General features: G+C 44.9%; 1 protein-coding gene across 4 annotated transcripts in view; it reads right to left on the bottom strand.

The window, feature by feature from the left end:
- DDHD2 (DDHD domain containing 2) overlaps positions 1–25,319 on the bottom strand; it is a 79,525-nt gene extending 54,206 nt beyond the window's left edge. Inside the window, exons 1-6 of one of the 4 annotated variants that reach the window (XM_030201941.1) lie at positions 25,268–25,319; positions 22,835–23,036; positions 19,577–19,758; positions 15,724–15,813; positions 10,058–10,178; positions 8,096–8,185 (exon numbers count right to left, since the gene is read on the bottom strand). In XM_030201941.1, the coding sequence (XP_030057801.1) occupies positions 8,096–8,185; positions 10,058–10,178; positions 15,724–15,813; positions 19,577–19,758; positions 22,835–23,027 (676 nt within the window). In that variant the 5' untranslated portion in view covers positions 23,028–23,036; positions 25,268–25,319. Of the gene's footprint in view, positions 1–8,095; positions 8,186–10,057; positions 10,179–15,723; positions 15,814–19,576; positions 19,759–22,834; positions 23,037–24,768; positions 24,977–25,026; positions 25,130–25,267 lie in introns of those variants that run through there. The other 3 variants (XM_030201940.1, XM_030201939.1, XM_030201938.1) reach the window with 3 other exon arrangements.
- Between the last annotated feature and the right edge of the window lie 1,963 nt (positions 25,320–27,282).

The following is a 27,282-nucleotide window of genomic DNA, read 5'->3' on the forward strand; positions in this document are numbered from 1 at the left end:
AAGGAGTCTAAGGTTCTAGAGTCTTTGCCCGGGGGCGCCGAAGCATGCTCCCTAGAACTCTTAGCCTTCTTTAGGGCCAAATCCACAACTCCAGAGTCATGAGGCAACTGGGTGCGCATCAGCTCTGGGTCCCCATGGATCCGGTACTGGGACTCGATCTTCTTGGGAATGTGGGGATTACTTAGTGGCTTGGTCCAGTTCGCAAGCAATGTCTTTTTTAGGACATGGTGCAAGGGAACAGTGGACGCTTCCTTAGGTGGAGAAGGATAGTCCAGGAGCTCAAACATTTCAGCCCTGGGCTCGTCCTCCACAACCACCGGGAAGGGGATGGCTGTAGACATCTCCCGGACAAAGGAAGCGAAAGACAGACTCTCGGGAGGAGAAAGCTGTCTTTCAGGAGAGGGAGTGGGATCGGAAGGAAGACCCTCAGACTCCTCGTCAGAGAAATATCTGGGGTCTTCTTCTTCTTCCCACGAGGCCTCACCCTCGGTGTCAGACACAAGTTCACGGACCTGTGTCTGCAACCTCGCCCGGCTCGACTCCGTGGAGCCACGTCCACGATGGGGGCATCGAGAGGTAGACTCCCTTGCCCGCATCGGCAAAGCTCCCTCCGCCGACGTAGTCGGGGAGCCCTCCTGGGAGGTGGCCGCAGTCGGCACCGCACGCGGTACCGAGGTCGGGGACCTCACCCCGGGCGATGGGCCAGCCGGCGCCACGCTCGACGGTACCGGAGGCGCAAGCACCGCCGGTACCGGAGGGGTAGGGCGCAACAGCTCTCCCAGAATCTCTGGGAGAACGGCCCGGAGGCTCTCGTTCAGAGCGGCTGCAGAGAAAGGCATGGAGGTCGATGCAGGCGTCGACGTCAGAACCTGTTCCGGGCGTGGAGGCTGTTCCGGGCTGTCCAGAGTGGAGCGCATCGACACCTCCTGAACAGAGGGTGAGCGGTCCTCTCGGTGCCGATGCCTGCTGGGTGCCGACTCCCTCGGCGACCCAGAGCTCTCGGTGCCGACGCGGGGAGGAGACCGGTGTCGATGCTTCTTCGACTTCTTCCGAAGCATGTCACCGGAGCTCCCCGGCACCGACGAGGACGTAGAATCCATCCGTCGCTTCCTCAGGGCCGAGGTCGAAGCAGGTCGATCCCGGGGGGGCTGTACCGCAGGAGCCCTCAGGGTAGGGGGAGACCCACCCGAAGGCTCACCGCCACCAGCAGGGGAATGGACAGCCCTCACCTGCACTCCACCCGATGCACCACCGTCCGACGACATCAGGAGACGAGGTCCCGGTACCACCGACGTCGATGCAGCTATCCGATGTCTCGGCGCCGATGCAGAGGGCCGATGCCTCGATGCACTGGCGGCCAAGGATGAAGGTCTGGACGCTGATGACGTCGATGCACACGATGACCCCGGTGCCGATGCCGACGAAGAGCCCGAGAACAAAACGTTCCACTGGGCCAATCTCGCTACCTGAGTCTGATTTGTAACAGGGAACACAGACTACAGTTCTGAGGACGGTGCTCGGCCCCCAGACACTGAAGACACGAAGAGTGCCTATCAGTGAGCGAGATTACCCGGGCGCACTGGGTGCACTTCTTGAAGCCGCTGGAAGGCTTCGATGTCATGGGCGGAAAAATCACGCCGGCGAAATCAAAATCCGAAATGACGAATTTGGAGCACCAAAACTTTAAGGGAGAAAAATCTCGACCGAGGCCGAAAAGAGGCCTACCCCGACGACGAAAGAAAACTTACCGGGGCAAAAACTGGAAACATGGGAAGGGGCAAACGAAACCCAAGGGGGTTTCCGGAGCACTTCCCGAACAAATTAGAAGTTTTCCGAAGAAAAAAACACGTCTATTTTAAACGGACGCGCGAGGTCGACTCTCCGGGGCTCGACACGACAAAAACACAGCCGTACCGAGTGCGGACGAAAGAAGACTGGCCGGCTCGAGCCGGTTTCGGGCGGGAAGACGGCCGCGCATGCGCGGTGCGCGCGGGCTAGCAAAGGACTTTGCTAGGAAGATTCCGATTGGAGGGGCTGCCGTGGACGTCACCCATCAGTGAGAACAAGCAGCCTGCTTGTCCTCGGAGAATATGCCGTACTTCATAATGTTATTTGAATACTTTTACTTCTGTAATTGTCTATCACTTATGTTTGATTTATTCTTACTGTATACCGCCTTGAGTGAATTCTTTCAAAAAAGGCGGTAAATAAATCCTATTAAACGAACAAACATCTCAGAAACCTCGGGTGGGCCTCTGGAATAGTGGGAAGGATTAATGGAAAGAAAATTATCAGGTAAGACCTAATTTCTCCTTCCATTACATAGCTTCCCATTATTCCAGAACCTGTGGGATGTTCAAAAACAATCCCTTGAGTGGGTGGTATCCTGGCACCACTGCCCTAAGGATTGAAGCCCCATAACTGGCTTCTGAGCGCTCTGCAAGATTCATCCTGTAGTGCTTGGCAAAGGTATACAGTATTGACCATGTTGCTGCCTTGCAAATATCCACCAGAGATAGTAAGGTAGTCTCCGCCCAGGATGTCGCTGTATGCCTCGTAGAACAAGTCCGCAAGGCCTGTTTCTCCACAAGCAAATAAGCTGACGTGGTAGTCTCCTTCACCCATCTAGCAATTGTGGGCTTGGAAACTATGAGACCAAGCCTCTGTTTACCAAAAAGCATAAGCAGTCTGTCTGATTTGTGAAACTCATTCGTGACTTTCAGAGATCTAAGGAGGACTCTACACACATCAAGAAACTTCAAGAAAGAATACTGGGCCTCTTTGCCCTCTCTGTGAAAGGACGGAAGATCCACAGATTAGTTGAGATGAAATGTTGGAACCATTTTTGGAAGAAAGGAAGGAACCATGCTCAGGGAGACCCTCGCCTCCAAACAGCAAAGAAAGGGATCCGAAACCCTATGTACCAATGCAACAGCCACCAAGAATGCTGTCTTTAGTAAAAGATCTTTCAAGGAGGCCTTCTGGAGTGGCTGAAAAGGGGGTGTCTGAAGAGCCCGAAGGACTAAATTAAGGTTCCACTCTGGACATGGCATACAAAAGGGAGGCCGCAAGCAGCCCACTCCACTTTTGTAGTCTGCCCCGGAAACAGGCCAAAGTTGCAACCTGAAGTTTTAGAGAACCCAACACCAATACTTTCAGCAGAGAAAGGAGAAAATATGAGCTCAGAACACTAGCCCTTGAACAACCTCCACAGCCTTGCATACGCCATGGATCTAGAGCATTTCCGAGCATGAAGCAAGGTAGCAATGACCAAATCAGGATAACTATTTCATCTTAACCGAGCCTTTCAATGGCCAAGTTGTAAGACCAAAGGGGCATAGATCCTCCATGAGCACTAAGCCTTACTTCAGTAGGCTGTGTACCTGCAAAAGATGGAGAGGACCCCAATCCGGCAGTCAAATCAGGTCCGTGGCCAATACAGGGCTATGAGATTTATTCGACCCCGGTGCAATGCGATCCTTTTCAACACGTGGCCTACCATGGGTCAAGGAGGGAAGACATACAGTAGATTGTTTCCAGTCAGAGCTGCAGTAGGATATCGATCCCCATCAAGCCCAGTTCTTTCCAACAGCTAAAGAACTTGGGGGCCTTTTTGAATTCCTTTTCGTCACCATCAAGTCTAGACATGGAGAACCCACTATCAGCTGAAAACCCTGGCTGGATAGTTTCCATTCTCCCAGGACCAAGGAGTGCTGCTGAGAAAGTCCATCTCCACATTCAAGGATCCAGCGATATGAGCTGCCGACAAGCAGAGAAGATTTTTCTCCACCCAACTCATGAGGAAGGCCGCCTCCACCGCTATCAGATGGCTGCAGGTTCCATCTTGCTTGTTGATATAAGCCACCAGCGTAACACTGGTCAGAGAGAACTCTGATTGGGAACCCTGCTGGATAGGGAGCAGTCGCATAAAGCATTCCACACTGCCAAGCAATTTACAAACAACTGAGACTCCTGTTCTGTCCAGGTGACCTGTGCCAGATGGAACTTGTAATGAGCTCCCCAACCTGACTTGCTGGTGTCCATTGTCACCACCTCCCATCAAGTTATCAGAAAGGGAGCTCTGACGGACAAATTCCTGGGCGACAACCACCACTACATAGTCCATCTGGCAACCTGCGTCCAAGGAAGATGAAGGTCGTACTTTTGTGACACCTGAGACCAGCGGCTGAGAAGAGATTCCTGAAATGGCCACATATGAACCCTTGCCCATGGCACCATTTCTATTGCCACCGTCACTGACCACAGAACCTGGACGCAGTCTCAGACCCTGCCTTTACCGAGAAGATGACGGATCTGTTGAACCAGCTTCGACCTCCTCCACTCTGTGAAGATCCTCTCCTGTGCTGTGTCGAACAGAAAGCCTGGATACTTCAGCGTCTTGCAATACAGTTGGTCTGGTCGTCTCAAAATTGATCACTAAGCCAATGGCTGCAGAAGACAAACAACTTTGTCCGTTGCTGCCACGCTGTCCGAATAAGATGCACAAATGAGCCAGTCAACAAGATATAGGGGAAGTTTGTTTCACTAGTGCCAGAGGAAGGCTGCCACCATCACCATAACTTTAGTAAACATTCTTAGGGACCTGGCGAGACCGAAGGGCAAAGGCCCAAACTGAAAGTGACGGCCCTGAACCACAAAACGTAGAAATCTCTGATGCAGCAGCCATTTAGGTATGCAAGAATGCATACCTAAATGTAGTGGAGGAGTAGCCTAGTGGTTAGTGCAGTGGACTTTGATCCTGGGGAACTGAGTTCGATTCCCACTGCAGCTCCTTGTGACTCTGGGCAAGTCACTTAACCCTCCATTGCCCTTGGTACAAAATAAGTACCTGAATATATGTAAACCGCTTTGAATGTAGTTGCAAAAACCTCAGAAAGGCGGTATATCAAGTCCCATTTCCCTTTCCCCTTCCTTGAGATCACAGGCAGTGAGAAATTCTCCCACTTGAACCAAGGCTATGGCTTCTCTTAGTGCCTCCATGTGAAAGTAGGACACTTAGAGGCAGCTGTTTTGACCTTTGAGATCTAAGATCGGACAAAGCTGCCTTCCTTCTTTGGGACAATGAACTAGATGGGAGTAACTATCTTATCCCTGATCTTATCCCTGTTCAGCCCGGGGAATTGCAACAATGGCCCAGAGTGTCAGCAAGGAATCTACGATGGCATGAATCTTGACCGCCTTGGCTCCCTTTCAACAAAGGGGACTACAAGAAGAGAGAAGTGATCGGGCAGGAGAACTCCAACTTGTAACCTTCAGTAAAAATATCCAAAACCCACTGGTCTGAGGTGATTTTGGCCCACTCCTCCCAAAACTCCTGAAGACAACCTCCCACCAAAGGATGGGAGGCAAAGAAGAGTGACCAGCTTCACATCACTGTGAAGCTCTGGAGGAACTGGGTGCTCTAGCTGACAGAGAAGGACTTCCATGCATGAAAGGAAGATTGGTGTGCCTGAAAGTGGGACTTCTGACCACATTGCTAATGACCAGGCCAGTTCTGTGTGCTGTCTCGAAATTGAGATCCCCTTGAAGACCGACAACCAGAGGCTTTCAGCTTATCTTCCAGAAACCACTGTGGCTTAGTTTCCTCCAGCTCTTTCAATACGTTCGTGATATCTTCTCCAAATAGCCACTTGCTCCAAAAGGGCAGTGTAATTAGATGCGACTGACACTGCATCAGTCACCCAATGCTGACACTGCATCAGTCACCCAATGCCGCAACCAGTCGCCGGAGTTCCGTGACAGCCAAAGTCATACTGTGGGCCGTAACATGTCATAAATAGCACCCTGGTAGGCCAACCCAAGCTGGGTGTTATGGCGCCCATCTTGTGTTGCCAACTGCTGATGCCACTTCAGGCATGCTCTTGCCACAAACGAGCTGCACACTGTCACTTGAAAACCCAAAAAGGCCACTTAAAAGGCTGGTTTCAGAAAGTCTTCTAGCTTCCTATCCTGTAGGTATTTTAGGGCAATGCCCCTTTTCACCGGCAAAGTGGTCTTCTTAGTCACCACTGTAACCAGGGAGATCACCCTGGGAAGCTGCAATTTATCTTTTTCCTCTGGAACTAAAGGGCAGAGGCGAGCCATGGCTATGCCCACTCTCAGCCCCGAGTCCGGTGAGATCCATTCTGCTATAAACAGGTCCTGAATGTCTGGATGCATCGGGAAAGCCTTAGAAGGCCCTCTAAGCCCCCTTATGATCGACCAATATGGAGCTCCTGATGCCGAAGCAGAAGGCTCCTCAATGGAAAGCACTGCCAGTACCTGAAACTTATGACTAATAAGCACCTCTATGAAACAACCTCAGTATTCTCAGATCATCTCCCTCCTCTAATGGTTCCTTCAATGATGGCTTCTCTGAATAGACTGAGGCCACATCAGATAAGAAGGGAGAAGCAGCTTCATTTGCCCACTCATGGAGGTCTAAACAAGATATCTTAGGAGCCGGAGGGACAGTGGGGCGAGAAACTGAAGCATCTAGAAGCAACTCTAACTGTCCTTGCTTCAGTAAATAGGTCTGGTGTAACAGCAACATAAACTCCAGAGAAAACAAATATCCCAATGCAGCTGAATGCTCTGTTGGGCCCCAAAGGCTGTGAAATGGAGGCTGTGCTCCGCACATCATCAGTCACAGGCTGCACCTCACTGCCAGTTGGCCCTGATTACATGGCACCTGTTCCCACACTCTCCTGCATCAAACAGCACACCGACTCTGCCAGAGAGCCCGAAGACCCAGGCATATTTGGATGCTGCACTGAATCCTCAGATGTGCTGCTACTGACTGTTTCCTCCATGTCCCGCAGGATTCCCAGCTTGCATGCACTGCAACGCCAGCCAGCAAGACCACCACTTAACTGCCTCCGCGAGAGTCGCCATTCACCCCGACTGTCACCAGCTCAGCACAATGTGTCCTCTAGTGGTGAGTCAGGATCCCTCCCCTTCACCAAGTACAACTTGCAGCCCTCTACGCAGTTCCAAGTCAAACTTTAGTCGGGCTTACCATGGCCAACTGCTCCCCCTAAGCGCACATTCTCTGCACCTCACTGCCAATTGGCCCTCACTAAAAATGGCATTTGTTCCCATGCTCTCCTGCATCAAATGGCGAACTGACTCTGCCAGAGAGCCCGAAGACCCAGGCATATTTGGATGCTGTGCCAAATCCGAAGATGTGCTATCACTGACCGTTTCTTCAGTGTCCCGCAGGATTCCCGGCTTGCACACACTGCAATGCTCCAATGCTAGCTGGCAGGACCCACAGCGGGAACACTGGTTAACTGCCTCTGCAGGAGTCACAATTTACTTCGACCGTCAAGAGTGCAGCATGTGTCCCAAGTGGTGAGTAAAGATCCCTCCCCTGCACCAAGTAGAGCTTGCAGCCCTCCAAGAGGTTCCAAGTCAAATGTTAGTCAGACTTACCACTGCTGGCTGCTCCCCCCAAAGCTCACAGTCTCCACAAGTCTTACCACAGATGAAAAAGGCTCAGGACTGATACTCTGTCCCATGCTCTCCAGCAAACCTCTTTCCTTCTCCTTTTTTTTTCTCCCCATAGGGAACAGGGGAGAGGTGAAGGGAGTAAATTTGTGAGGCACTATAGACAGGGATCGGAAGACTTCCAGATATGACTGTGCAGACTCAAGCCACTCACAAAGCTCAACTGGGGACCAGCTGACCAACTGAACCAGGAGCAAATCACTCAGAACCAGAGGCTGAAAAGTGTGTCTATCCACCTGCTGGAGATAAAAAATACTGAGGAACTGGACTGGATGCCAAGAGAGATATTTCTCAGCTCTCTATCTCCACCTGCTGGTTGGTGGACACAACTATCCCACAGGTTCTGGAATAGTGGGAAGCTACATAATGGAAGACAACATGTTTAACTCCACTACCCTTTCAGGAACTAAAGGGACTCTGTCAGAATTGGTAGTAAAAAGGAATCTTGCATCCAGAAAGCCTCCCAACTCGTATATACTCCAACTCTGACCATCCAAATCTGTACTCCTTCATAAGAACTTCCCTAAAAGTACTGACAAAACACTTAACTGTATAGTTCTGATCAGTCTCATTCCAACAGACTTACCACATTGAATGATGCTTCTGAGCCAAAGGTCACAGACTGGCCCAATTCCATGGATCATAAACACCAAGTGATTAATTTTCAATGGCTCCTCTACAAAACAAGAGACAAAAACTGTTAAAGTACTATCCAAATACTGCTGTACTCCACAGCAGAGCAGAGGTGTGACATAAGAAACTTTAGGACAGAGGCCCTTTTCAGTGATTGCATCAGCATATTAAAATCTTAGGAAGCAGGTTAAGGCTTGGCTATTTAATTGAGCTTTTAGTGGGAGAAGGAAACGAGGTTCAGAGTATACTAAGGTGCTCATTTTCAAAGCATCCATGTGCTTGAAACATCCAAATCCCATTTTGGGCAAAAGCAGAATAAGGAGATCCAACACTGAAGTATGTCCAAATAGCAAGGGGGCATGTTCTGGATGGTGCTAGAAGGAGGCCTCAAATCAGGACACCCAACAACTATCACACCAAAGTGGAAGAAAACATCCATGTCAAAAAAAGAAGGGCGTCCTTATTTAGACCTGGTATTTGGCACATCCAGGTTACAGAAAGTTACTCCAATTGTGCAGCTGTCCACTGGAGGGATTAAGGCATGACACCTCCTTAATCCCCCAGTGGTTGTTGTACCCCTCCCTCTCCCCTGAAACTGAAAATGGAAAGGGATACCAGGCAATGACATGTTCAGGTATTACAGGCATTCCTAAGAGAGCCGGAAGTAGGTCCAAGTAGTAGCCTAGTGGTTAGTGCAGTAGTCTGTAAACCAAAGCACCCAGGTTAAAATCTTTGTTTTTTAAATTGTGAACTCTCCAGAAATAGAAAAATATCTACTGTACCTAAATATATGAGACACCTGCAAGCTGAAGGCTACTGAAGTGGTGTACATTCAGATACAGTAGGTATTTTTCTGTTCCTGGAGGACTCACAATTTAAAAAACAAATAGTTAAAATGGGATTTGAACCTGGGTCCCTTGGTCTATAGTCCACTGCATTAACCACTAGGCTGCCCCTCTGCTATGTATGGATGCATGTGTGGCCATTTTCAAACAATGCTACCAGACAGATGTCCATGTCCCTTTTTTACCACTGTTCACAATTTGGACATTCCAGTTTGTAAAATGGGTGTTCATGCTGGACATTTCCAGCATATGGACGTCCATCTCACATATTTTCAATCAAGAAATCTTGCTATATTTTCTGTTCAAACACACATAACAGAGGGACATAATGTTAAGGACATTCTAACTTGGACATCGTTTCAAAAATGCCCTTCCACATGGCCTTGGTATTATGTAGGTAGTCACCAAGATTGTGCATGGGGAAATTAAGTACCAGTGGGAGCTGGAGAAAGGGGAGGATGAATTATTAGGCCCAAAGCGAATTATACCATATTGTGATATAGCAATAAAGAAGATTCATAAAATCAATTCAGTATAAATTAAATTAACCTGTGAAGAGTGAAAGAAAAATTTGACAAGGTTGCCTCCAAATGTAAATGTTAGAGGAGCCCAGGCTGTCATTTAAGCACATCAGATTTGGATCTGAAACCCTGCTTGGGCACTTCTTTTTTAAATGTATGATATTGAGGATCAGTCAATGAGTTTGTATCTTCAAGACTGCAAAGAGGCTATAGGGGACATGTCTAAGTGCGTCATCAGCACAGAACAAAGACACAGGAAGTTCCAGTACTTTTAATAATTAATCAGGGATGTATTCCCATTCCTCAGGATCCCTGGAGTTTTTCCTGGCATAAGAACAGCAACACTGGCAGTCTTATTCTTCACTAGTTTGCTCTCTAGACACTTACCTTCTCAGGGGAGCTACTGAAGGTATAATGTTTTTAGCAGAGGATGTGTGACATAAGACACACGGAAATAAACCAACTTGGGGAAATCTCCCAACCACATAAAACCCAGATTTCTGGGTAACACACACCCCAACAGTTAGGATACGTGAACAGATCACTTACCAGGGGGAATAGTGACAGTGATGTTCTCTACCCCTCGTTTCACAGTTCGTGGACGGCCTTGCTCTGTAGGTGCAGTGCCCCATTCATCAGAGTTGGCAGCTGCTTGGTAGTGCACTATTAGCTGAAATAAGACAGACATTTTACAGTGAACTTTGGCTCATTTTAGGACTTCATGTTCAGATTATCCATTAAAATGGCTAAAACAGTGTTCAGTCAGTAAAACAAATAGTCTTCATAAGAACATAAGAGTAGCAATACTGTGTTAGACCAATAGTCCATCTAGCCCAGTATCCTGTTTCCAAACCGTAGCCAAGCCAGGTCACAAGTACCTGGCAGAAACCCAGTTAGCAGCAACAGGGCCGTGCCTAGGGTCTCTGGCGCCCCCCTGCAGACCATCAGTTGGCGCGCACGCGCCCCCGTGCTTTAAATTTACCTCTCTCCGCCTCCGACGTCTGCGCAGCATCAGTGAAAGCGCTGCCTGTCTGACATCTCTCCACCAGCCTTCCCTTCGCTCGTTCGTTCCCTCTGTGTCCCGCCTTCTTCTGACGTCATTTCCTTGAGGGCAGGACACAGAGGGAACGAACGAGCGAAGGGAAGGCTGGTGGAGAGATGTCAGACAGGCAGCACTTTCACTGACGCTGCGCAGACGTCGGAGGCGGAGCGAGGTAAATTTAAAGGCCGGGGAATCAGGGATGGAGCGGAGGAGTAAGGTTTTTTTAAAATACAACTTGACGGCGCGGCGCCCTTGAAGGCAGGCGCCCCCCTGCGGCGCTTGCGGCGCTTACCGCGCTTACTGTGTTGGCACGGCCCTGAGCAGCAACATTCCATGCTACCAATCCCAGGGCAAGCAATTACTTTCCCATGTCTGTCTCAATAGCAAACTATGGACTTTTCCTCCAGAAACTTGTCCAAACCTTTTTTAAAACCCAGATACACTAAGTGCTGTTACCACATCCTCCGGAAAAGAGTTTCAGAATTTAACCATTCGTTCAGTGAAAAAATATTTCCTCCTATTTGTTTTAAAAATATTTCCATGTAACTTCCTTGAGCGTCCCCTAGTCTTTGTACTCTTGGAATGAGTAAAAAATCGATTTACTTCTACTCGTTCTACACCACTCAGGATTTTATAAACCTCAATCATATCTCCCTTCATCCGTCTCTTTTCCAAGCTGAAGAGCTCTAACCTCTTTAGCCTTTCCTCACACGAGAGGAGTTCCATCCCTTTTATCATTTTGGTCGCTCTTCTTTGAACCTTTCCTAATTCCGCTATATATCTTTTTTGAGATACAGCGACAAGAACTGAATGCAATACTCAAGGTGAGATCGCACCATGGAGAGATACAGAAACATTATAGTATTTTTGGTCTTATTCACCTTCCCTTTCCTAATAATTCCTAGCATGCCGTTTGCTTTTTTGGCCGCCGCCATACACTGAGCAGAAGATTTCAGCATATTACCTATAACGACTTTTTCTTGAGTGATAACCTCCAAGGTGGACCCTAGCATCAGGTAACTATGATTCGGATTATTCTTTCCAACGTGCATCACCTTGCATTTGTCCACATTAAATTTCATCTGCCATTTGGATGCCGTGTCTTCCAATTTCCTAAGGTCTTCCTGAAATATTTCACAACCGCACATGTTTTAACAACCTACATAAGTACATAAGTAATGCCATACTGGGAAAAGACCAAGGGTCCATCGAGCCCAGCATCCTGTCCACGACAGCGGCCAATCCAGGCCAAGGGCACCTGGCAAGCTTCCCAACGTACAAACATTCTATACATGTTATTCCCGGAATTGTGGATTTTTCCCAAGTCCATTTAGTAGCAGTTTATGGACTTGTCCTTTAGGAAACCGTCCAACCCCTTTTTTAAACTCTGCCAAGCTAACCGCCTTCACCACTTTCTCCGGCAATGAATTCCAGAGTTTAATTATACGTTGGGTGAAGAAAACTTTTCTCCGATTTGTTTTAAATTTACTACACTGTAGTTTCATCGCATGCCCCCTAGTCCTAGTATTTTTGGAAAGCGTGAACAGAAGCTTCACATCCACCTGTTCCACTCCACTCATTATTTTATATACCTCTATCATGTCTCCCCTCAGCCGTCTCTTCTCCAAGCTGAATAGCCCTAACCTCCTTAATCTTTCTTCATAGGGAAGTTGTCCCATCCCCGCTATCATTTTAGTCGCCCTTCGCTGCACCTTTTCCAATTCTACTATATCTTTCTTGAGATACGGCGACCAGAATTGAACACAATACTCAAGGTGCGGTTGCACCATGGAGCGATACAACGGCATTATAACATCCTCACACCTGTTTTCCATACCTTTCCTAATAATGCCCAACATTCTATTCGCTTTCCTAGCCGCAGCAGCACACTGAGCAGAAGGTTTCAGCGTATTATCGACAACGACACCCAGATCCCTTTCTTGGTCCGTAACTCCTAACGTGGAACCTTGAATGACGTAGCTATAATTCGGGTTCTTTTTTCCCACATGCATCACTTTGCACTTGCTCACATTAAACGTCATCTGCCATTTAGCCGCCCAGTCTCCCAGTCTCATAAGGTCCTCTTGTAATTTTTCACAATCCTGTTGCGATTTAACGACTTTGAATAACTTTGTGTCATCAGCAAATTTAATTACCTCGCTAGTTACTCCCATCTCTAAATCATTTATAAATATATTAAAAAGCAGTGATCCTAGCACAGACCCCTGAGGAACCCCACTAACTACCCTTCTCCATTGTGAATACTGCCCATTTAACCCCACTTTCTGTTTCCTATCCTTCAACCAGTTTTTAATCCACAATAGGACATTTCCTCCTATCGCATGACCCTCCAATTTCCTCTGTAGCCTTTCATGAGGTACCTTGTCAAACACCTTTTGAAAATCCAGATACACAATATCAACCAGTTACCCTTTGTCCACATGTTTGTTTACTCCTTCAAAGAATTGAAGTAAATTGGTCAGGCAAGATTTCCCCACACAAAAGCCGTGCTGACTTCGTCTCAGTAATTCTTGTCCTCGGATGTGCTCTGTAATTTTGTTTTTAATAATAGCCTCTACCATTTTCCCGGCACCGACGTCAGACTCACCGGTCTATAATTTCCCGGATCTCCCCTGGAGCTTTTTTTAAAAATCGGTGTTACATCGGCCACCCTCCAATCTTCCGGTACCATGCTCAATTTTAAGGATAAGTTGCGTATCACTAGCAGTAGCTCCACAACCTTGAATAGTTTTATATCATCTGCAAATTTACTACTACTACTATTTAATATTTCTAAAGCGCTACCAGGGTTACGCAGCGCTGTAAATTCATAATCACCTCTCTCGTCGTTCCGAATTCCATATCATTTATAAATAGGTTAAGTAGCACCGGTTCCAGTACTGATCACTGCGGCACTCCACTGTTCACCCACTTCCATTGAGAGAAATGACCATTTAACCCTATCCTCTGTTTTTTGCAAAATAACCAATTCCTAAGCCTTGCCTCCTATCCCATGAGCCTTTAATTTTCTCAGGAGTCTTTCATGAGGAACTTCATCAAAAGCTTTCTGAAAATCTAGATACACTGCATCAACCGGCTCACCTTTATCCACATGTATATTCACGCCTTCAAAAAAAATGAAGCAAATTGGTAAGGCAAGACTTCTCTCAACTGAACCCATGCTGACTCTGTCCCATTAAACATTATTTGTCTATGTATTCTGTAATTTTGTTCTTTATAATAGTTTCCACTATTTAGCCCAGCACTGACATCAGGCTTAATGGTCTGTAATTTCCAGAACCACTCCTAGAACCCTTTTTAAAAATCGGCGACACATTGGCCACCCTCCAATCTTCAGGTACTATGAACAATTTTAACGACAGGTTACATATTACTAATAGCAGATCAGCAATTTCATGCTTGAGTTCTTTGGATACCCTTGGATGTATACCATCCAGTCCAGGAGATTTACTACTCTTCAATTTGTCAATTTGGCTCAGGCCATCTTCCTGGTTCACTGAAATTTCTTTCGGTTCCTCCGCATCATCACCCTTGAAAACCATTTCCATTTGTTTACTGTCAAAGCTTACAGCTATCCGTAGGGGACATTTGATACAGCATTATAAAACGTGGGAATTTTATGAGAAAAAAAAAGAAAACCATTTCCGGTACAGGGAGATTTCTTACATCTTCTTTTATAAAGACAGAAGCAAAGAATTCATTCAGTTTTTCCGCTATGGCCTTGTCCTCCCTGACTGCCCTTTTTGCTCCTTCGTGATCTAACGGGTCCCACGGATTCTCTCCCAGGCTTTCTGCTTCTGATGTACCTGAAAAAGTTGTTATTGTGAGTTTTAGCCTCTGCGGCAAGTTTCTCTTCATATTCTCTTTTAGCCTTCTTTATTAATGTTTTGCATCTGACTTGCCAGTGCTTATGTTGCTTCTTATTTTTTTCATTTGGGTCCTTTTTCTATTCTTTGAATGACAATCTTTTGGCTGTAATCGCCTCTTTTACTTCACCTTTTAACCATGCTGGTTGTTGTTTTCTGTTCTTTCCACCTTTGCAAATACGTTGAATGCATCTGGTCTGGGCTTCCAAGATAATATTTCTGAATAATGTCCACGACTGATTTAGTGTCCTAACATTAGCAGCCGATCCTTTTCTTTTTAACCATTTTCCACATTTTATTATAGTCGCCTGTGACGAAACAGTGGGTTTCTAAGCCAGAAAACTGTATTAATTATGTCATGAAGTGTTTTTCTCCTAATTGGCCAACAGATGGCGCTTATTTTGAGTTATAAAGCTGATGCTGAAAAAGACTTTCTCTCTTCGTTTCAGCTTATGGAAAGGCAATCTGCAGTACTATTGGGCAGCAACTTTCAAAATTGATGCCCTAGGCTTTGATTGGGCCTGGATTTCAAATCTAGCCTGAAGGTACTGGATTTTCCCCAGTCTCAGCCATGGAGTAGAGAGAGAAAGATCTCTTTACTGAGACCCTGTGAGCAGTTATATGATATAACCTGTGAGCAGCTACATTTCCTGACCTCCCCAGGCAGTAAACAAATCAATATTGGGGTAATTGAAATCACACATTGTTATAGCGTTGTCCAATTTGCCAGCTTTCCTAATCTCTGTAAACATTTCTTCATCTGTCCGTTCTGTCCCGGTGGACGATAGTACAACCCTACAAGAATTCTCCTTCCCTTCACACATTCGATTTCTATCCATAATGATTCCACGCTGCTGTTTCATAGGGAATGTTTATTTGACTCGATTCTCTCTTTAACATATAGCACAACCCCCCCTCCAATTTGATCCTATCGTTGTGATACAATTTGTACCCTGTTAACACAGTGTCCCATTGATTGTCCTCTTTCTACCAGGTCTCTGAGATGCCTATTATATCTACCTCATTATTTAGTGCTATATATTCTAACTCTCCCATCTTATTTTTCAGGCTTCTAGCATCTGTATACAGGCACTTCAAATAGTTTTTTTTCCTTTGATCTACAAGCTGTTTAGAAGTTGAAGGGGATAATGTGCATCCTTTATCCTGCTCTCTCATTAAGCAACCTGGCTTACTTTCATCATTTTTGAAACCTCTCTACTGGGATTTCCTAAATGTCCTGTTTCAATAGTATCCTTTCAGAAAGGAATCCATGTACATGTTTGTACCTTTGGGTTGTGTAATATAATCACATCCCTGGAGGGAGATTCCAGCTTCTTCTTCCATTCATCTTGTGACACAGCCAGCATGTAAGCCTCCTGCAAGAAGCAACAACAGGCTGAACCATAGAGAATCCAGAAGCAGAAAAGGGCTAAGCCGATCATAGCAATGAATTTCATGAAGCAGGTGACCCTCCCCAAAATTTAAAGCACAAATAATGACCTAGGGCTTCTGCTTTCTGAGCAAGTAAATTAAAAAAAGAATGTAAAAACACACCACTCAACACAAAATAAATAGCATTCAATAATAATTTTTTGCCATGTTAGTGATGACAACAGCATCAGTTTGTTATATTAAAGGTATGCCATCTCGGACTTCCCGTGGAGCTGCTGGCCAAAATGTTCATTGTTCAATTTTTAACACAATAAATGTTTATTGCCTCTGCCTGTCTGGATTGAAAGAATCCTGGAGGTTTGTGTGTTGAGTCTGCGAGTGCTTTCTGGGAACTGTGGGACCACTGGGAGTGTGGCCCCAGTAACTTAGAAATCACTGGGGATAATTTGAGAGTGGGAGACTCACCCAGAGGCGGTTGTGACCCAGTTAGTGGGAGGAGGGTGATAGTATAGAGCACGAGCGGCAGGTGTAGGCGGACCTGAACTGTGCTAGGGATAGACCCTCTAAGTGGCCGTGAGATAACCCCAGGCAGGTGGCTAGGTGTTTCGTGACACCATCCTACACATCTGTCTATCGTTTGGGGAGGGGGGGAGGGATAGACAGAGTATAGAGACTACATATGTCAAAATTGGGATCACAGATATGATTTTTCTCTCCTTATTTGTTTTCAATTTGAGAATTGTTGACTCTTAATTATGAGGCTGTATACTCTGTAAAGCTGATTTTAATTAAGTCTATGATCCTGAATAAAAAAATGTTTAAAATATAAAAGGTATGCCATCTCATATTCCAGGCTAAGTGAGCACAAAAACTGGGGCTTTTTCACAAGACCCACTTGCATCTCTCCTGAGTCTCACTGGGGCTAGTGGGTTATGAGTCACAGTTTCACCACTGCTTTTGGCTCCTAACCACTACTCAATTCCCCTATCCTTGTTCCTTCTCACCCAGTGCTTTCCTCGCCCTTGGTTGTCTTGTCTGTCTGTGTTTTTTAGATTGTAAGCTCTATCGAGCAGGGACTGTCTCTCTGTGTCAGGTGTTCAGCGCTGCGTGCGCCTGGTAGCGCTATACAAATGTTATAAATAATAATAGTTTGAGAATCTTTCCCCGCTACACCTAGCAACAGACCGACAGAGCACATCAGCCAAAGAGTACTTCAAGCTGGGACCTCAGGAAGGCAGAACAGCTCAGTCTGAGCAGGACAAAAAAAAAAACCAATACTGTGCAACATCTAGGTAAGGCAAAGTATATATGGTGCAGCTGTCAGTGGGAAACCTAATAAATTCATACCTACTTTACTGTTTTTTATAGCCTTTGTTTGAGAACTTTTTTTTTAAATAGTTTTCTTTATTAAGCAGCCATTATCAATAATAACAGTATACAACCACAAAGTATCAAAATGCTCCCCAACACAGGAAAAGACACAAAATGGTAACTTCTCAAAAGGAATCGCCAAAAATTGATGTTACATTTTTATACCACAAAAAAAACCTCAACTTCCCCCTTTCCCCAAATGATGTAAATGAAAATCATATGGTCAACTGCAAGTTATCACTTCTCTTCAGCCAATCATTTTGAGGACATTTTACACAGCTATAACTACCATGAAGATTGAAGAGTAGCTTTAAAAAGTATTTATCATCACTGAACTAAACAGAGCTGTGTCATTTAAATTCCCTGCTCCCAACTGCACCACAGCCTGCTGCCAGTTTTTTTTAATCTTTAAAACTACTAAAAGATGTATTACTATCTTTCTATATGATTATGTATTTATTTGCAGACAATTCTATAAAGTACGCACATATGTCATTATATATACATGTATGTATGAACCTATATGTCAAATGTTGCCTTAGTGCTATTCTGTAAAAGATAAGTGTAAAAACAGGTGGTCTGTGTGAAGCATGTGTGGGACTTGTACTTATATGCGTAACCTATAGATACTATAGTGATTATTTTAGAAGCTCTATTCTTGTTTTGGATGTCTGAAAACTGAAATTTAGATGTCCATACTGCAAGCATGGACGTCCAAATCCCAATTTTACAAAGGCAAACACAGGATATGGACATCCAACACTGAAATATGTCCATATGCCAAGGGGGCGTGTTTTGGGTAGGACTAGGGAAGGCTCAAAATATTGATGTTCTACACTAATTACAGAAAGGAAGAGATGTCCATGTCTAAAAAGATGGATGTCCATATTTAGACTTGGTACTTGCAACATCCAGGATATAGAAAGGTGCTCTGATTGAGAAGTTCTGGAGGGTGCAAAGGAAGTCACAGTAGGTATTTTTCTGTCCCTGGAGTACTCACAATTAAAAAAAAAGAAACAACATTTACAAAAAGCTGCAGTGCGACTTGGAACTGGCAAGTTCTGGCTCTCTGCTGGCTGCTTTAACCATTAGACTAATCCTCCACACGGACGTCTGTGTGGCCATTTGATAAGGCAGATGTTCCTCTGTTGCCACACAGACATCCATGTCCCTTGTTTTGCCCTGTTAATAATGTGGATGTTTCAATTTGTAAAATGGCTTTTCATGCTGGGACGTTTTCAGCACAGACGGCCTGTATCCTGTTCTAAAATACATGCGAGATGGACCACATGTTCTGCAAGTATTTTCATCATTTAGGCACACACACACTTATGCCAAATGCATGGCTGGCGTAAGTGCTCGTTTAACTTATAGGCATGTGGTTTTGCTGTTATACTAGTATCCTATAGAGGAAAGTAGGCCCCTGCATTTTTTATAGAATAGGCTTCTACCAGGTGCCCAGTTACAGAACTGCCTCCTTACTATATTTGATATATCTTTGCCTTGGACCTCTATTGGAAAAAAAGTGTTTGCTAGATAACATTGTTTTATATCTGAGCACTCCTTGTGACCTTGGGCAAGTCACTTCCTCCTCCACTGCCTCAGGTACAAGCATTTTTTCCCCAGAGATGCAAAATGGAAGAAAATCTCAATACGATAGAGCTTGACCTACTACTGAAAAGGTGGGAGCTTAATACAAACCAGTGAAGCTAGGAGACTTGTTCCCACCTCCACTACTCAGGATGAGGTTCAGATTAGAATCCACAATGTATTTACAGATACCACTGCGAGCAAATCCATGCCCTCACAACTTAGGTTTATTCTTGTCATAGAACACAGAACAGGGTCTGCTTTACATTTATATAGTGAAGTTATTGCTCAGAGATGTTCGCATCTAAGTGTAGCAAGTCACCATCTGACTGGGATATAGCGTCCTCTGCTGTCGGCTTAGCAGATATGTTCAATTAGCCTCCAGAGCAGGGCTTCCCAAACTGTGTGTGTTGTGACTCTAAATTGGGTTACAAAATCTGCATTTGGGGTCACGACCTGCGTAAGCCAAACAAACAACTAAAAAACCCCAAACACAACCACCAAAAAACACTCATACACCTGCACCTCTCAATGAGCCCACAATATAATTAGGCCTGCACAGGCTCCACGAAAGGTGGGAGGATAACAGCAGGACTGGCTGCAATGCTGTAGGAGAGCTGAAAGCAGCAGCAGCCTGATGGATGCAGATGCAGGCCTCCAGGGATTGCATACTTTTTGTGGCTGTGATAATGGGGTTGTGGCCACAGAAAGTTTGATAAGCACTGATCTAGAGCACCTCTACACTTTTACACAAAACTGAGTTATTTGGAGAGAGTATTGCTTTACCTCTAACACCTCACTAAAATCCTCACTGTATGGAATGTATTTATTATCCTTCTCCCCCTTGTAGAACCAGGTGCAGCGTCTCACTTCTGAAACTTGTTCATCCCAGTATACAGCATAACGCATTCTCTGTCGGAGCAGCACATCATAGCGTCCCCCATCAGTAGCAATAATAGGATCATCTTCTGTGAAAGAATAACAGTAATACATAATTTTTATAACCCTCAAATACAATAGCTCTAGAAGGTTTACAATATAAAGTATCAACAGTACTCAGATTTTTAAGAAAATCCAGTAATCCTGAAAAAAATTAAATTACATTCTTAGGAAATAACCAGAGTTTTAACAGCTTAGGGAACCTTAGATAATCCTGTTCAAGCCTCAGTTCTATAAGGAGAGAGCTCCACAAACCAGGGGCCACAACCTCAAATACTACCATTAAAACAAAAAAAAAAAAAGAGAGAGAAAAGTGCTGTAGCAGCTACAAGAAGTGAAGTCTGAGCGCTCATCACTTACCTGCATTTCATCACAAACTAAGGAGCCCTTTCACTAACGCTTAGTGAACTAACAGACATTAGCATGTGCTAAATGTTGCATGCCCTATTTTATAGGCCACGTGGCACTTAGCACATGCGAATGTCCATTAGCACTAAGCTTTAATAAACAGGCCTCTAAATATATAACATGACATCATCAATTTTACAATATTCCAACCTTACATAAAGAGTAAACCCTTAATTACTTCCCACAGTATGCACAATCTTCTTTTCTCCTGTCTTTTTTTGATCACCATTTTATTTGTAATGTGAATACATTACACTAATCAACAAACTGCTATGACAAATATCAATCCACCTAAGGTTCCAAGACACAGTGATTATTTTTTATGCTTTGAAAAGGAAAATAGCTTTTATTCAAAAGAGACTGCACGAGATCCAAAGAGGAGGAAAAAAAACTGATTTCCTGTATGCCAGAGATCAGGTAAGTGAATGATCACCCACTTCATTAATCCCATTAAGGGTTAATGTTTCTTTTTTCACTCAGACTTACTGCTGCACAGTCAACTCATAGCATCTGCAAGGATATTACTAGGTTTAAATATGAGGGATCCGAGTGGTCATAAGTAAGGATGAAGATTTACAGCAGAAATAAGAAGTATTAGTTTCAAGAGCAACAGTTGACAAACTTTGATGCATATGGCAATGGTTCCCAATTCTGGTCCTGGAGGCAACCCAGCCAATCACATTTTCAGGATACCCACAATGAATATTCATGAGAGTCATTTGTATGCAGTGGAGGTAGTACATACAAATCTTTCTCATGAATATTCATTGTGGATAGTCTGAAAACCTGACTGGCTGGGGTGCCTCCAGAGTAACATTTTCAGGCAATGAGCAAAGACTGAACATAATGTTCTCAAAATGCAGCTTTGAATGCAGCCACTTTTTGCTGTTCCCCTTGAAATTGCTGTACCAAAGTAGGGACAGAGCAGTTTCTTCCCTTCCCTAATCCAGACTTCAGTCAGCCTCTCTCACTTCTGACTGAATATAATATTTTAAAAATATTCTCTCTCAATTTACTGCTATGGTTAATAGTTTCCCTTCTTCAGCACAGCAAAAAAAACAAAAAAAAAAAGCATAATGGACCCTAAGAATTGGTGTTGGGATGGTTTTTATTAGAGGACCTGACATGGGCTGTGTTTTGGCCTGTGTCAGGGGTCTATAATGGAAACATATAAATATTTACATATAAAGAAATTATATTCATTTCAATAAAAAAAATCATACAAGTCTAATACACAGACATGGGCTAAAACCTTTATGAATGAATACAATATAAAACAAAACAAACCATAACCAATTTAAAAAACCATGATATAAACAAATCATGCATTATTGAACTAAAAAGGTAAAGAGGCTCATTTTCAAAGCATTTAACCTATGGAAATTTGTAAATCTAAGTGCTCTGAAAATTAGCCCTATATAGACTTACAAAGTTCCATAGGTTACTATGCAAATTTAAGTCTAACTGCTTTGAAAATACGCCTCTATGTAACTTTGTAAGTCTACTTACTTTGACAACAAGCACTAAAATGTGACAAAAATAAACTGAAAGAAATTACATTGTGCATCTAATTGTTCTATATGACTAACTACTGTTAATACTATTATTTGAATTGTCGAGCCATTCGTCCAGTCTGACGTTATCTAACTGGATAAGCTACCTACATGCTATTTTTACAGTTGTATAAATACTGGACTAGGTTACTTCTACCCGAGTTGAACAATTTCCTAGCTGGTAAAGTCTCTTGTTTCCAGTAAATTACATTATACATGATGTTAGAACTGTAATCTCACTAAAAATCTTTTTTTAAGGCATTTGAGTTACTTTCTGCTTCGAATAGTATACACTGCTCTTTATAGAACAACTGGAAGAATTAGGTCATCTCTCAATTCTACACCAATTTTTGGGGTCTACTGTGCTTCATTCACTGCACTTTTGATTCCCTCTCTCCTGTTGCTTCGTTTTTTTTCTTCAGCAACACCTCTAACAAAAATCCTTCACAATCTGGGGCCCAGAGGAAAACATCATACAGGGAATAGTCAGGGATTATTTTAGGGACATGAGCAGTGCTTCCCCTGAATACCAAGAGAGACCTCCTCCACTCTTCAGATCTCCTGAGGCCACCAAGGATTCTGCCACAGTAAAAGTTGGATCTGGGCACAGAGGACCAAGCACCCAGAGAGGGTGGTTAAAAAGCAAAGGAAACTTAGCACCCTGGTTCTGATGTCTTGTAAAATAGAGACTGCATAAGCAAGTTAACATAAGCACCTTTGTTTATAAATGCTGATCCGGCCCCTAGGAATGCCTACATATATATCATATAAACCAGGCAACATTAGGCTAAGCCAAATGTTTCTGTGCATCTAAACATGCATATAACCCCACACAATTTTAATAAAAGACCATATGAGCATGTAACATTTTTTATTGTGCCCAAATCCCTTGTAAAAATTACTCCACAACAGTTGTAGCAGCTAGGACAGGCTAGGACATCTACACCCAACCCCGATTCTCTATAACTCCATCCCCACTACACTTACCCCCATGCTTTCTTCCAGATGGTAGGAGGACAATTTCATCTGCTGTCAGACCATACTCACATTGTGGTCATTTTTCTGACCCCTGCCTGGGTGGTTTTCTCCCCCCTATTAAAGATTCTCAGAGAGAGGACAGATGGCACACAGCTGCTTCATTTACCTGAAATGAGTGCAGCCTCCAGTCTATGTGAATCCTCTTTACTGAATGGAGCCCAGGAATCCTTGCAATAAAACCAATGCGGCGTCACTGGCTGATACAAACGTTCTGCATCCTGCGCTTCCAATGAATTGGCTGGAGCAGCTGCAGCCACTGCCGCCACCAGGGATGGATCCTGCAGCACTGCTGCACACATCACAGCTACCTAAAGGAACAAATAATCAAATCAGTATGGAGCACAACATGAGCTGTCCATTTTATTAATCTCTCTCCAGTCACAGTCCAGTCTTCAGTCTCCCACAGTCTCTGAAGCAGTTGACTCTGGCACTGCATGACTGTACAAGCTGGAGCCTTGCAAGTGATGCAACATATATTCTCACACTGATCTTGTGAGACCAGCAACAACATACAAGCACCTGTGTGGCTCACTATTTGTACAGAGCCATGTGGTACCAGCATCAGCAGCGTTAGAGAGTGCCTGAGAGACTGAACAGCATCAAGGTTTGCAGACACTAGCTGGGGGGGGGGGGGGGGGGGGGGGAGAGGAAGGAAAAGGCTGAAAGCAGGCTGGAGGAGAGTTAAACCAGGCAGGCTTGTTGAGGGCTGGGAGATGGAAGCAAGCTGGCAGGCATAGGATGTGGAGGATGGAAGTGGGCAGGCAAATAGGTTGGCTAAGGGAGTTGAAACAGGCTGACTGAATGGCAAGTAAGGCTGGAGAACTGGCTAACTAGCGTTACAAAATTATAAGCAGTAGAAATTAGAATGTTTGTTGGGGTAGGCTGGCTAGAGGGTGAGGGCAATGCTAGTTGGTTAGGGACATAGTATGGCATTGGGGCAAGGCCAATCAGCTGAGAGGGGATAGGGAAAGGAGGAAGGGGCAGGCTGTGTGTGTATGACAGAAAGGGCAAGTTACCTAGGGGTCCTTTTACTAAGCCGCGGTAAAACATGGCTTGCGATCGTATAGGCACGGGTTTTGGGCGCACGTACCAAAAATGCTTTCTTTTTTTGCCAAAAATGGCTATGTGGCAAAATCAAAGTTGCCGCACGGCCATTTTTGGCAAAAAAAAAAAAAAAAGCATTTTTGGTATGTGTGCATCCATTTTGGGTGTCTGACCTTACCACCTGCCATAGACCTTGTGGTAAGGAATAACCGCAGTAAGGACCCATGCGCATCTGCTACACGAGTCCAAAAATAAAAATTATTTTGCGAACAAGCGCCAAAAATGAAATTACCGCAAAAGGCACGCAGAAGTTGGGTGGTGTCAGTTTTGGTGCACGTTGGGCGCGCGTAGAGCCTACTGCGGCTTAGGACCCCTAGGCAGTCTACTATTACTACTCTCTTATTTTCCCCATTCAAATCAGTGCTGCAGATCCTCCCATGCATCAGGATGAGGCTGTCAAAACTCCCTCCAGTAACTATGGCAGCTCTATGACAGAGTATGAGAGAAAGTAAGGCTACAGTGGGTGTAGTGATATGGAAAGGGAGCGATATCAAAGTAGGGGCAGCTCCCAATCCAGATTTTAGCCAGCCTACAAGTTAGTAGTTTTAGTTTGTCAGTTCCTCAGCCTTTGTTACCACTCATCCCGTTGACCTACCCGCTCTCACCCTCAACAAACCTGTCTCAACCATCCCTTTTCACCCCTACCCGAGCAGATAGAATATTAAAAGCTCTAAGCTTATTTTCAGCTTTATACCCCTCAATTAACTTTCTGCTGTAAGTGCCTTGAGTGAATTCCTTCAAACAGGCTGTAAATAAATCCTAATAATAAAGACTCTCAGGAACTCACCCCACACACGAGATTTTGATAAACTCAACAAGCCTAATAACTTCACCACCATCCCTCCCAAAGCAATTCTGTGAAAATATGTAACTGACCATCATATATTTAAATATTCTGTACATACATAATGAGGGCAATTAGCAAAAGTCATTTACTCAGTAAATGGAGCTGTTTGGAAATTCCCACTCTCACTGTGGATAAAAGTACAGGCTGACTCTTTCTGCAATTCCGTTTTTTTCCCGCCTACCGCGAAATTGATGCAAAGGCGACTCTTGCCTAATGGTCTGGTCGGCCCTGTTCTCCTCCTCAGTCATCCGCTATATTTCCACCTCTACCTCCAGCAACCTAATCAGCCCTATTTCTATCTAGTACCCGAAGCCTCCTTCAGCTTCCCCCGCCCTCCCTGCGCCCACCTCAGCCAACACCGTCAAAGCTTTTTCAGATTCCCGCGAGACCTGTAAAGCGCCACCTGGCAAGTTTGAGCCGCGCAGGCACTCGTATTCTTCGCCCCGGATTTGTGAGATCAGGGGCAAAAGTACAGGTACCGGGGCGGCTCAAACTGGTCGAATGGTGTGTGGCCGCCGGCTTCGCGGGAAACTGACTGCCGAGCCCCAGAGCAGTGACTCATCCCGTCCCGTTGTTCGCCTCGCCCACCTTTCTTTAAACACACTCAGCTGCTGCTAAACGCCCGAAAGCAGCTTGTCAGTCCCGCGAGAAAAAGCAAACTATTCTTCACCCAAACAAATATACCACCGATTCTCTCCTAACGGCTTCAGCAGGGAAAGGAGGGCGGGGCTTCTCTCTCTTTATATTCTACACTAAGGGAAATGGGACTTGCTATACATACCGCCTTTCTGCGTTTTTTGCAACTACATTCAAAGTGGTTTACATATATTCAGGTACTTATTTTGTACCAGGGGCAATGGAGGGTTTAAGTGACTTGCCCAGAGTCACAAGGAGCTGCAGTGGGAATTGAACTCAGTTACGAAGGATCAAAGTCCACTGCACTAACCGTTAGGATACTCCTCCACTCCACTAACTCTGTTTTTCTTGGTGTTTGTGTAAATAGTGACAAGTACCAGGCTTTAACCTTGAATGTCGCCTTGGCTGTTCGATTTTGAAACAAAGACATCTTTGTTTTCGCAGCAAAATAACCAGTTTGGGAGCTGGGACTTGCCTACATTTTTGGCTGCATAAAAGCAAAACAGTTTAGGAAGAGCTTGGAGGAGTAGTCTAGTGGTTAATGCATCAGCTCTTGATCCTGGGAAACTGGATTCGGTTCCCACTGCAGCTCCTTGTGATTCTAGGCATGCCACCTAACTAACCCTTCATTGTCCCAGATACAAATAATAAATACCTGTACATACTATGTCAACCACTTTGAATGTAGTTGCAGAAAACACAGAAAGGCAGTCGTCCCTTTTCCTATACAATAATGTTGATTTTTAAAAGAAATATTTTATTGTAGTTTCAAATATTAACAATATGAATAACACATTCATGAAATGTATGATTACATAAAGTGTCACATTTATGAGAACAATATAACCAAATACAGCACAAAAAACAAGCACCAGTAATAAGAATTATAACTAAAGGACAGAGGTTTAGTAGACTCAAAAGCAGATTGTTGCTGACCTTTGCAAATTATAAGTTAGAAATATATGTATCAAGCGTTTTCCATTTTAACAATTTCCTAGAGTTTGGGTAAGTATGACATCAAAGGTTGGATTCATAGTTCTTATATAAAGTAACCCAGTTCCACCACATTTGGTAACCATCAAACCCAGCTGGTGACTCATGCTCTTGGTTTCAGGGCCAGTGTGGAAAGATTAGGTAACCTAGGCTAGCTTTCAGCCTTATCCCCAGAGATGCCAAGGGTTGCCCATCCCAAAGCTGGAGACTGGGCCCCAAACATGTCTAAAATCAGTTCTTGCAGAAGCACATTCCAAAAACTGGCATATTCCAATCAATAAATAGAAAATTTACAAAAAAAAATTCTACTTTTGCTGTCTGGTCATTTTTTTTTAAATTGTGTTGGTCCTAGGCTCTGTTTTCCTCTTTCTTTGCTTAACTGTCTTGCCAGTCTCCTTGTCTATTTGCCACTTCTTTTCTCTCCATGTCCATCATCCATCTTCTCTGCATCCCTGTTTTTCTGACCCAGCATCACCCCTGCCTTCCCACCATGTTCAGCATCTATCTCTGTGTCCCTATTCTTGCCCTGTCCAACATAACTCTTCTCTGTCCTAGGCCCCCTGCCACGTGCCAGCAACTTCTCTCCCCCCCCCCCCCCCCCCCCCCCCCCCAGGATCCAGCAAATGTTTCTCTTCCCTTCCTCCTGTTCTGTCTCCCATTTGCTGGACCAGCACCTCTCCCTCTTCCTTCTTTCCCCACATGTCCTGGCACCTCTCTCCTTGTTGCCCTTCCCCCCCTCAAGTCCAGCACTTCTTCCCCTCTACGCACCCTCTCTCATCCTCACTCCCCTCATTGGATATCTCTCTTCCCTACTTGACCTCCCTGCCCAGCACCTTTTCCTCCTTGCCCCCACCCCAATGCAGCACCTTTCCCACCCTGTGCAGCAACTGTCTCCCTCCTTGCCCCCCTGATGTAGCACCTCTCTCCATCTTTGTCCCCAACCCGATGCAGCACCTGTCTCCCTCCTTGCCCGT

The sequence above is a fragment of the Microcaecilia unicolor genome, chromosome 4 (genome assembly GCF_901765095.1).
Source record: "Microcaecilia unicolor chromosome 4, aMicUni1.1, whole genome shotgun sequence".
NCBI lineage: Eukaryota > Metazoa > Chordata > Amphibia > Gymnophiona > Siphonopidae > Microcaecilia > Microcaecilia unicolor.